The sequence below is a fragment of the Amborella trichopoda genome, chromosome 6 (assembly GCF_054954075.1).
Source record: "Amborella trichopoda isolate Santa Cruz 75 chromosome 6, AtrichopodaSantaCruz75HAP2 v2.0, whole genome shotgun sequence".
Lineage (NCBI taxonomy): Eukaryota > Viridiplantae > Streptophyta > Magnoliopsida > Amborellales > Amborellaceae > Amborella > Amborella trichopoda.
In genome coordinates, this window is record NC_142341.1 from 47,567,296 (window position 1) to 47,579,480 (window position 12,185).

The 12,185-nt window shown below is 40.9% G+C and overlaps 1 protein-coding gene across 3 annotated transcripts in view; it reads right to left on the reverse strand.

Moving 5' to 3' along the window:
• Positions 1–12,185, reverse strand: part of LOC18441966 (ALBINO3-like protein 1, chloroplastic) — a 53,106-nt gene that overhangs the window by 5,841 nt on the left and 35,080 nt on the right. For all 3 annotated transcript variants that reach the window (XR_016056967.1, XM_088868884.1, XM_006852190.4), the window contains 2 exons: positions 5,892–5,999; positions 1,806–1,909 (listed from right to left, as the gene is read on the reverse strand). Coding sequence is in view for 2 of the 3 variants with exons in the window: in XM_006852190.4 (XP_006852252.2) it covers positions 1,806–1,909; positions 5,892–5,999 (212 nt within the window). In the remaining variant the exon portion in view is untranslated. The remainder of the gene's footprint in view (positions 1–1,805; positions 1,910–5,891; positions 6,000–12,185) is intronic.

A 12,185-nucleotide genomic window follows, 5' to 3' on the forward strand; every position in this document is an offset into this window, starting at 1 on the left:
GTCTCATGGGCTCATATCTGGAGGGAGGCCAACCATGTTGTGGATGATCTCACCAAACAAGGACCAGATTCTCTTCTACCACCAGGATAACGGCATGCCAGTCGTGTTTTCCCTTCTTGCTTTTTCCTTTCTATGGGCACTATGTCGGCCCCTTTTTATTTTCAGTTGGTTTCTTTTTGCTGTCACTTTTCTTGGTGACTTTTGCCTTGTTGTTGTTTTACATACTGGTTGGTAATCTTCTTTTCCATCAATAAAATGTTAACAGTCTCAAAAAAATAATTCGTGGATCGGATAGAGATTACATTCCTCTTGAAACCATTTCACCTTTCTTGGTTCTCTCACACATGCAATTTACTATTCAAATCCAATGTTCAAAAAAGCAGAGGAAACCGCCTTGGGGGGGGGGTGTTATGTGTGTGCGAGGCCTTACATCAAATACTTAAAGTTCGTCGTCTTCTTTCTTATCTTTTCTCTTATTTTACATTTAGAGTGTGAAGTATATGGGCCCATGTCTGTGAGAGAGAGGTCTCACTCTCACACTTGGAGGACATGTTCCTTTTTCTTCTTCTTAAATGTAGAGAGAGAAAGAGAGAATAGGAGTTCGTGAGAGAGGGAGCCCTCACATGGAACAGTTGGAGGTTATCTTCTTCTTCTTTTTCCTATTATATGTAGAGGAGTATATGGGTCTATGTGTGAGTTTGTGTGTGCATGAGAGAGAGAGAGAGGCCTTGCATCAAACACTTGGAGGCCATCTTCGTTTTCTTCTCATATGTAGAGAGAGAGCACATTGGTCCATAAGAGAGAGAGAAGGGCCTTAACCATTTGTATAGGCCTTAACTTTTTTTTTTGTTTTTCTTTTTGAAGGGACTTGTGTTTTTCTTTCTTTTTCTTTTTCTTTTTTTTTCTTTTTTTAAGGGATGGCACCAGGCATATGTGAATTTTTGGGGAGAAGGCCCTCCCAAAACCCTTTCCCTCCCTTTTTAGGGGGGAAAGAGTACATTTCTGACCTTGGCTGAGGGCATTTTTCTTCCCTTGGCCAAGTTTCATCCAGGCGCCTACATTTTTGAAGCCTGGCCGCCTAAAACTGATTCTCGCCACCTCAGACTAGTATCTCAATAAGAAGAACCAGAAAACAGCATAAACAGGGTAAATCCTCGAGCCTTGAGGGAGCTGGCTCGAGAGCTTCTTGCACATAAGTCATGAAAGGGAGCTCTAGGGTTTTCCTTTTAGGAAAGAATGGATGAGAGAATGAGAATTTGCAGAACTCTGTCTAGAGAGAGTGGAAGAAAGAAGGCATGGGGGTTTTCAAGAGAGAGGGGCATGGGTGGCTAGCTCGCTTTAGAATGGCTTCGATAGGATTAGATCAAGTAGATCTCTATCCTAATCCCAATTCCTTTTCAGATTTAGAATGGATCTATGTGCTGTTATCCAAATCTTCTAACTGAATAGGATTTAATCTAAATTCCTCATCCAACTCTGACTTCTAATTTCGACTCAGAAAGAAGAATGAATAAAAGAACTTAGAACCAGAGGTATAGAGTGCATTTCCGGACAAACCAGTGAGCTCCGCAGGTATCCATCTAGAATGCCTACAGCCCAGGTAAAAAGCCTTTTACATACAAACATCAAATTTTCTTAACATGCAGATGGTTATATGTATTTATATCTAAATCTGTGTCTGGGTGTGAATGTGTTTGTGTGCATGTGTGGTATGTGTGTGTATTCCTTCTACATAAAGGCATTTTATTACTTTAAGGATCTAACAGATATTCGATATTCTACAATTTGCAAGATAGTATACTCACCAATAAAGACTTAGACCAGAAGGAACTGAAAGAGCAAAGTAACCAATCACTAGGGGAAGGAATTTAGTTATGGCTTGAGAAGTCTTCTGGTTTGGATCATTGACCTGAAACTCGAATACAAAATCAAGAGTAAATTGTAAGCTCCATCATCAAACAGAACTCAAGGAAAATAGTCACAGAACAAAATTCTGGTAACCATCAACCAACGAAGCCAGGTAAACCACAATTAGTGAGAAGTCCGTTGATATAAAATTTCAACATACAAGATTGCACAAGGACAGTATCTAGTTAAAAGTTTGCAGGACAGTATCTAGTTAAAAGTTTGCAGACTTGATTGCTTCCCTTATACAAAGTTATAACTAACACAAAAGGAAAAATCCTCAAGAATAAGATTCAGCCCTCTCCTAATTAGTAACATACAATTCCGTCACTGTATGGTTCACGAATTCATTTGCGCTAGATCATGATACCCATCTTTCCAAATAGAACATAACTATCAAAGTATTTGAAATTACAATGGATAATCTTGTTTAAAAAAAAAAAAGAGAAATGATCAGGTAGAATCCAATCCTACCTACCTGATCTACAAGACATGCCTGGCCTACCTCATCCAATCAATGAAATGACTGTTTGAAAGACTGTGGGATCAGCCAGAACATGACTAACACCATCCATCCGTTGATTGGACAATGTTTGTGTGGCATCTAAAAAATATCAGGTAAACACAGTTCTAACTTATCATTCCTGGTTTTCCATTCACGGTCATAATTCTAAAAGTAACAAGCATACACTTTTCTGACAAAGCCATTTCAGTTATCCATGCTATTTCTGTTCACATGGAGAAAGGAAAAAATAGAGAATGTAACTGTCTTATTCAGCACATAAGCAAAACCAATCAAACCAGACTTAACGAAAGAAAATCAAAATTACAACAAAACGAGGATCTTGTTTACAACTCATGGAAAGCCACTACATAGAGCAGATCAACTGCAAGATCATCACACAATAAATGCATACTTTATGATCCCTATAACCATAGAAAATTCATCACTGTAAATATTTATCACTATCCAATAGAAAGATGGATGTTGATGGAGAATGGGTCGTAGTCTCTCTCCATCACTGCTGGGCACTTATCATTAGCTTTTCAATGGTATGGATCATACCATACTTCCCCATGCAAGAACTCATTTCAGAATGGAAAAACCATAACACAAGTCCAGTGGGAGACAATAATGCTACCACACACGCATTATTGTCTCCCACACACACACACGCACGCACATTGTGTGCACAGACACACACACATCTAGATTTTAATCATAATTACCAGGATCATCAGTCCAAGGTGTTGGGTCCCATATTCCAGAGAGAGGATTGAGGGTGGATCATGTTAATAATGCTCATCTTTTACATGGCATGGATTTTGTACACCCAAATATTTCATAGATTATAAAATCACTATTCTGTCCGTAACCAAAAAAATGTTCTTGAATATACTAGAATACAAATTTGAAAAAAGATTGTTTATGGGTTAAATGGTGGCTTATTACATTCCTAAATATATTATAAAAAATCTTAGATGATCTGACAAATGACGACGGCCTTTGTATACCAAAAGATATTACGTATGATAAAATTACTCTTCCATCTTTGTTCAAAAATGTTCTGGAACACATAACGAAGTACAATTTGGAAAAAAGGAAATATTCTTCATAGTTCCTCAATTAAAAAATAAGAATAATAATCTTGCGAGAGGAGAGAGTGTGGAGCCCGAATTTTAGAAGACCCTTGCTTGATCATGATATTCCCTCTTTCCAGGCCCTTTTTTCCACCCTTCAAGCCACTTACCTACTCATTGCAGGGCAGGATATTGTCATATGGATGGTCCTTGCCATCTGGTAACTTTCTGGTGTCCACCTACGCTAAGCTTCTCGCCCTCCCCCAAGAATTCCCCCCCCTGTAGTTTCTTGGGCTTGGTTAACTGCCATCCCAGCAAAAAATCAAGTGTTGTGCTGGTTGGCGACCTCCAAGAGGATTCTAACTGTTGACCAACTACAGAAACATGGTTTCCCTATCCCTAATTGATGAATTATGTGTAAAACAGTAGAGGAAACCAACCAGCACCTCTTCTTACATTGAGAGTGGGCTTCATGTCTTTGAGCCTTTCTCCTCCTACCCTTCAAGTGGCAGTAGGTCATACCTCCATTCCTCACCTCTTCCAGAGCTTCTCGTCCCCCTCTTGTCCTTCTGCGGGCCTGTTCCTTTGGCAGGCAGCATCGGCAGCAACCATCCCAGCGATTTAGAAGGAGAGGAACCTGAGAATCATTGTGGGGAGAGAAAGCTCGATAATGACTATTACAGACAGGATTAAGGCGAAAGTCATCTTTTGGGCCACAAACTCTAAGAAGTTTAGACATGTTGCGGTGAACGGCTTTCTTCAGAATTGGCAAGCCATCTGGCCAACTCACATTCCTTGTTCTTCTCTATGTTGCGCCCCAGAACCAGGCTATATTAAGCTCAATTTCCGATGGTTTCTCTCTTGGCAACCCTGGTCGGGCGAGTTTCAAACTCTTTCTAGAGACCATGGTTGGTAATACCTTACTGTACTAAATGGGGTTCATTGGCATATCCACTATTGCTGTGGCTATGGCTCATCTAGAGGGGACTAAAACAATCAGGGTAGACTGGATTGGTTGTTGGGTGGTGGACGGGGACTCCAAAAACATCATATCATGAGCTAAGAGATTTAACTCATACTGTCTCAACCATATTTTTACCACCTACTCGATCTGAGCAGGCATATGCGCATCTCCTATCGACATACGTGGCATGAGGTGAACCACGATGCAGATACTCTTGCTAATTCTGGACCGGCAGTAAATACCCATACGAGAGGGACCTCGGTAGTTTTTTGAAGCTCTTGGTGCATTTTTGTGTTTTCTGTTTTTCTTTTTTTAAAAAAAAAAAAACTTGGACAGTAATATCTATTCCTGTCTATTCTGTACAGGGCTCTAATACCCTTCTTGTATACTGAGGCGTTTTTGGAGGCTGTAATGAGCACCCATCTCGTGGGCTGCCTGATTCCTTTTTGTATCTTTCTTACACTCCATACAAGAAGTTAACTTCATCCAATATATATATATATATATATATATATATATATATATATATATATATATATATATATATATATAGCACCATTCTCCCATGTGGCAACAATCTACACATTTTGAATCAAAATGATTAAAGAAGCCTGCCAGCAAAGGCAAATATAATTATTATTCAACCCTTCTTCCATGTGGCAACACTCTAGACATTAAAAGATGAGTTAAGAAGCAAGAAGAAGCAAAAAACTACAAATATAATTATTATTCGAACCTTCTTCCATGTGACATTCTAGGAATTAAAAGATGGGTTAAGAAGCAAGTAGAAGCAAAATACTGCCTATATAACATCTCTCTCTCTCTATATAACATCTCTCTCTCTCTCTCTCTCTCTCTCTCTCTCTCTCTCTCTCTCTCTCTACAGGTACCAATTGTATTTTATTGTTATTGCTCAGAAATTAAACTTAACTGTTGTGAGTTATTTATGGATTTATAGATGTATACTACATATAGACATAGTGTATAATTTAACTCTTGTGAGTTATTTATGGATTTACAGATGTATACTACATATAGACATAATGTATTTTGTATTTTTACAATATTTTCAATATGTGTTTCTTATTGATGTAGTTATATGGGTGCTCCCAAACTAGGGAACTTTTAGCAATGGATGATCTGCAGATCTGGCTTTGGCTACTGGTCCTGGCCCCGCTTCCAATAACTAAGTTTCTAGTGAAGTTAAACTCTCATCAGAGGAGAAAGGCATCTTCAGAAGAAACTGGTGGCAAAAATATTAAGAGATATGTCCTTGTATGAACTAAATTATTATAAATAATAACAAAAGAAATTCATATACACAATGACATCGCATTAGTTTCTCTCAAAAGAGAAGTCAGCTAGAACTCAAAGTATTTATTAACTTTAAAAAATAATGTCTTCTTGATTAAAATACAAAAAAAGGAGTTCCATATCATACCTGTGCACGCTGCATGATCTGAACAGAGACATATTGTGACACAATGAGAAGCACTGGTAAAACAAGATAAGCAAAAGTGTCTGACCACCCAAGAGGTGGATGACCATCCTGCAGGAAAATCAAAGAGTGTATTCATTAGACCAAGTTCCATTCTTTCATAAACAAAAACTATTTTGCCGAATATGCAATAGGTCGGCATCTAAACTTTGAACATCACTGTAATATGATCTTCAAACCGCATAGCACTTGCTGTAATTACAGTTTGAAAGATTGAAAAGTTATTATTACAAAGCTCCCTCTAACATAATCGCATATCACATTATAAATATGATTTCTCACTCAACCTATTTCCTGAAATCTAAGTATGCATAAATGAGGAGTTACAGCACAGCATCTTCTTTTATTCTATTAAATAGTTTGGTTATAAAACTTAACCACAGAGGAGGATCCATCTTTCTCCCTTATCACAATTAAACAAACAATATTCAGTCAAGCCACCCCTCAAAGGTAATGCATGTCAAGGAGCTACTCAAATCTACACCAGACAAGTCGGGATCACTTCTTTAAATCTCTGATTTCTTTTGTCCTTTCACTACCAAATAATAGCACATCAGAATAATGTCATTAAACGTAAGGAGACTCCCTAATGGTTTAACAGAGTAACAGTCAAACTTGCTCTCAATAACGAAATATCTTAAGCAAATTGATCCGAACCTGTTATTCTTTTTTTTGATAATTGTTAACTGGGAATTAAGAAGGGTCGAAAAACAGTACATAGTACATAAGGTGCAAGTTGGGCTCTAAGCAGAACCCAACCTGTAACGTGGTCCCTGAGGGGAGGACCTAGAGCTGTCCAGTCACAAGTTGGACTTTACATTAAGTAGTTAACATGGTGGGGCTTATAGAACTGCCCAAGTACAAAAGCGGATAAAAGGAAGAAGGGCCCATAATTGCCCTTGTACATAGTACGTCTAAACTACGCATTCAGTGGAGAAGAATGGCGAGCTGCTCCTTTAGCGAGAGTGTCTGTAGTTGCATTTGCGGTCCTTCGGGTATGCTGCCATGTGACTAACAGGTCCCTGCATAAATGGCTAATCTCATAAAAAATGTGACCCAAGTACCAAGGTGGGTCGCTTTTCCCAGATCCCCAAGTTATGATGTTCTTGGCGTCTCCCTCTACGAGCAGGATTCTATCCCATGTAAGGTTATAACGTTCGATTCCAGTTAGAAGGGCCAAAGCTTCTGCTGTTTGTGAGTCTTTTGTTCCTATGAACTCTGAGAAGGAAGGAGGATGGTACTTTTAAAGTTTCTAAACACTCCGCCAATGCCTGCCGGTCCAGGGTTACCTAAAGAGTACCCATCAAAGTTGAGTTTAAAATTTGCCCTTCTAGGGGAGAGGTCCATCTGGGACTGATTTCACTTTTATGATGGGTGAGGGCTAGCAGATTACTCCATTCTTGTATAAAGGAAGATGCTGAGATGCCCACAATCATTTTATGGTGGGTTGCCCAAACAATAACAGAGTCTGTTATTTTATGGAAGAGAGTGAGGGTGGAGTTCTTTTCCCCTCGAAAAGTTCTAGAGTTTCTTTCCTTCCATAGGTGCCATAGGGTAGCCGCTAAGGATGCTTTCCACAGAATTTGTCCTGATTTTGTCCCATTGTTCTCAAAAGAATGGGCTATCAACGGCTGAATAGAAGGTGGGATCACCCACGCCAAGTTGAACAACTGGATAAGTTTGCTCCATACAGAAAAAGCAAACTTGCAGTGTAATAACAGGTGTGTAACGCGGGATCCAAACCTGTTATTCACATAATGGAACTAGGATATTCAAAATTTTAAATAACAAGAAGTTTTGGATCATAAGTATATTGATGAAACAAAAAAAGGGATAAAATACAAAAAGGAATTCAAGAAAGATGAGATATTATACCTCTATTTGGGTCTAGAAGGGAATCCACCACAAAACCTCTTTGCAAGTCCCAAAAATCAATTTCTCTCTCTCTGTCTTTCTTAAAAACATGACATTTATAAAAAAGATGACCCAATAACCTTAGTTTCAATATTTTAAAAAAATAAAATAAAATAAAATATGAAACCCTAACTGCAATTTTCTCCTAGATTGGGAGAAGCTCATCCTCAAGCTTAATGTATTTGAAAATTTTCCTTCATTGCCTTCTCCGCCTGATTCTAATTTTTTTTTTATAAAAGTTGACATTGTGTTGATGGTAGACAAGATTACAATGCTACAAAAACCCAAGCAGGTAGACAAAAGTCACCAAGGAAGGTGACGGCTAAAAGAAACAACAAAGAAAGAAGATAAATCAGAAAACCGAGAGGGAAAACCACAAGAATCCCAATCGGTAATACATAGGTCCTGTAGAGTCAATCATGCGCTATTGTAAGACAGGCATCGTCACTCCATCGTTGCTCCAAGTTTAGCTAGCTTGTCCGCTGTTCGATTTGCCTCCCTCCAGATATGTCTCCAAGAGACCTGTGTACGCCTGCATATAGTGTAAATCTGATCAAAGATGTGCCATAATCTCCAAGGGGGGCAAGCCAAATGGGATGCCTAAAGAATAACATTCTTGCAATCCCCTTCTATAATGAGGGAGGGACCCCAGGCTGGGTCAAAACATCTCAGGCCTTCCAGGAGAACACATGCCTCTGCCTCCATGGGGTCTGAAATCCCAACGGAAGATGAGAAGGCGAGGAGGGTCATGCCTGCGTGGTCGCGAAAGATCCCTCATATTCCAGCCAGTCCTGGGTTACCCAAGTAGGAGCCGTCGAAGTTGAACTTGACAAATCCCCTCTCGGGTGGTCGCCAGAGAGAGGAACGAGAGATCCTCGGGAGTTTCAAAGACAGAATGGGTGCCCAGTTTTGTCGGAAGTTATGGCTTGCCAGTCCCTTGAAGAGAGCGATTTTGGAGGCCCAGAAGGCTACGAGAGCCTTTATCAATTCCAGGGTTTTGTGTGCCGGTGCATAGCTCCCTTGAAATATCCTAGTGTTGCATTGCTTCCAGATTGACCAGATGGTGGCCGCGACTGTAATCTTCCAGAGAAAACGGCCTGCTTTTGGCCATGGTAAGAAGGCCAAGAGCTTGAATAAGTCGAGGATGGAATGTGGGGTAACCCAAACCCACTGGAACAGAGACAAGATTTCCCCCCAAAGGTATAAGGCCATCAGACAGTGTAATAAAAGGTGGTCAGCAGATTCTTCCTCTTCGAGACACATGGCACCTATGTTGGGGAGCAGGAATCCAAGTCTCTTAAGTTGATATACTGTGAGAATTCTTCCCCACAGCACTAACCAAGCAAAGAAATGGATCCTAGGAGGAACTGGGGAATTCCAAGCTAAGGACCAAGAGGGAATGGAGGGAGCAGAAGGTGGAGGGGTGCGGGTTAAGGCGAGGAAAAGGGAGGAAATAGAAGAGACCCCCGAAGGGTTTGGGGTCCAGATGATACGGTCCGTCCCGGGAGTAGAACAGGGGAAGGCCGAAAGCAAAGAAGAAATGAATAAAAGGCAATCCAGTTCCTCTTCTCTCAGAGGTCGACCGAAGTCCAGATTCCAAGAACGGGACTTTCCAGAGAACGGAAAGAGCTCCACAACCGAAGCCAAGGGATTCCTAATAAGGTGGAAGAGAGAATGATAGCGAGAGGCAAGAGAAGATTTCCCTTCCCAAACGTCAGACTAGAAAAGCACCCTATCTCCGCTCTTAGGATAAAACCTAATGACAGATTTGAAAAGAGGCAAAGAGTGAAGGATTGAGCGCATAAAACCAGAGGTAGCCTGGGGGATTCTAGACGGAATGCACCAGGGTGGATCAGTCAGACGGTATTTGAAGCAAATGATTTGGTGCCAGAGTCCCCCAGGTTGGGTCACAAGCCTCCACCACCATTTGCAGAGAAGAGCCAGATTTTGAAATTTGAGAGTATGGATTCCCAGACCTCCAACTGGTTTGGGGGAGCAGGCAGTGCTCCAAGATAAAAGGTAGAATTTCTTGGTGGGGCTGTCTCCCGACCAAAGGAAATTCCACATTAATTGCTCCAGATGGGAGCGCACCAAGGCCGGTAAGTGAAAGAGAGACATCTAGAAAATAGGCAATCCTGTGAGGAAGGCTGTGACCAGGGTCAGTCTGCCTGCAGGTGATAGGTATCTGCCTTTCCATCCTGCTAACTTCTTGTCAACACTATCCAACACATGGCTCCATTGAGATTTCTTGGTTTACCAAGGCATAAGGCAGACCAAAGTATTTTGAGGGTAGGGAAACTATGTTGCATCCCCAGCTGTCCACAAAGGCTTGTAAGACAAGTGGGTCCACCAAAATACCTATCATTTTGGATTTTTGTAGGTTGACCTTGAATCCGGTGGCATAATGAAAGCATTGCAGAAAGAGGAGCAGCATTCAACTTGGTCGGGAAAGGCCTCGTAAAAGAGGAGGGTGTCGTCCTCGTATTGAAGGTGCATAATTGGTGGGCTTTGGGGGGCAACGGGAAAACCCGATGCTAGGCCGGCCTGGTAGAATCTGTCGGTGGCCTTACTAAAGATTTCTGCTATAATGGCAAAGAGGAATGGAGACAAGGGGTCGCCTTGTCTTAGGCCTCTGTGCGAATTGAAGAAACCTTGGGGGGATCCATTGATGATGATAGAGAAATAAGGGCCGCAAATGCAACCCCTAATCCATTTGTGCCTGATTCTAATTTTTCTTCCTTTTCCTATCAAACTTCCAAATATCTAACTTGATCACACAAATTTGCACCATGTCAATTGAGCCATGCAATCCTAAAAGGTCACCTATGTGCTAAATATCGTGTGCTTTCTTCTACTATTACCTCATACATTAAAACCATTTCTACTTCTGGAGCTTGCTCTGTTTTTTTATCTTTGCTTGGAATAGAGGTTGATTTTTAATCTTCCTCCTCTTTATGGTCACACTCCACATATTGCCTTGATATACTAATTGTTGCATTGATTTGCCAAGGATTTATTCTTGACGTTCTTGTAAGCTCTCAAACATTTGATCCACGCGCTTCAAGAATGGATCTGTCTTGCAAACATGTGCTTTTGATTGCGTCATTCCGTGCGGATCTTTTTCTAACTAATGTAAAAATCTTTTCATACTTTGGTGCCACTCAACACAGGAAAAGGAGAGATTATATTTTCTTTTAAAAAAAGGAAAGACGAGATATTATACATCTCTTTAAGCCTACAAGGGAATCCATCTGCAAAACTCTTCATGAATCTCAAAAACCAAATTCTCCTTTCCATCTCTTTCTAACAAAAGTGTACATATTTATAAGGAAAAACCATAAACGTGTAATTTGCACCATAAACACAGACCTCAAATACTTATTCCTATTTTACCCCTCAATTCTCTACAATAATGAAAATGTAAAACACCTCTTTGGTAATAACAAAATTAAGAGACCCAGAAACCCTAGTTTCAATCTCCTAAAAAAATTTGAAAAGAGTATTTGGAGTAACATTTTATCCTGGTTTGATGGGACATGGGTTACACCGAGTTCTATTGCCCACTTATTCCAAGCCTACCTTAGAGCACCATGGGGCAGGGAGACTGTTGTGGAAAGCTTCGATTGCTGCCACGGCAAAAAAATCATAGAAATTTTAGGGGTGAGAGGGCTTCGATCTAGCAATTGGCTGAGAAAGTAAGGAACCTCATCGCGGTTTGGGCCACCAGCCATGACCTTTTCAAGACCTCTTCCTTCACAGACTTCCACAGTAACCAGTCGAACTTACTGTGTTTTGAACCCCCTAGAGTCTTGAGGGCCTCCCTGTGGAGACCTCCAGATAGCAGAGCCCTGAAGCTTAATTTCGACAACTGTTCTTTTGGCAACCAGGGACCCTCAGGCATACGGGGGCTCTTGCACGATGGAGCAGGATGCATCTTGATGAGCTTCTCTAGTGCTATCGGAGTAGCTGACTCGACGCTTGCCGAGGCCTCTGCCCTCTTGGAGGGTCTTTGCAAGTACGACTCTTCCTTAAATCCCATTCTCATAGTAGAAGAAGACGCTAAGAACATCATCACCTGGGCATCTAATCGCTCAGCCTGGCCGTGGCACCTTAACAACATTTTTGAAGAAATTATGTGCATCACCAGAGATCTTAGAGTCATTTGGCAACATGTGTATAGAGAAGCCAATTGTGATGCCGATAAGTTGGCCAAGGAGGGGGCTTCCAGTTAAAGTATTTTCCCCTCCCTGCCTCTGACTGCGACTCTTAATTTTTTGTATATCGTTTGGACCCTGAGTGAGCTTCTATTGCGTGACCCTTAGG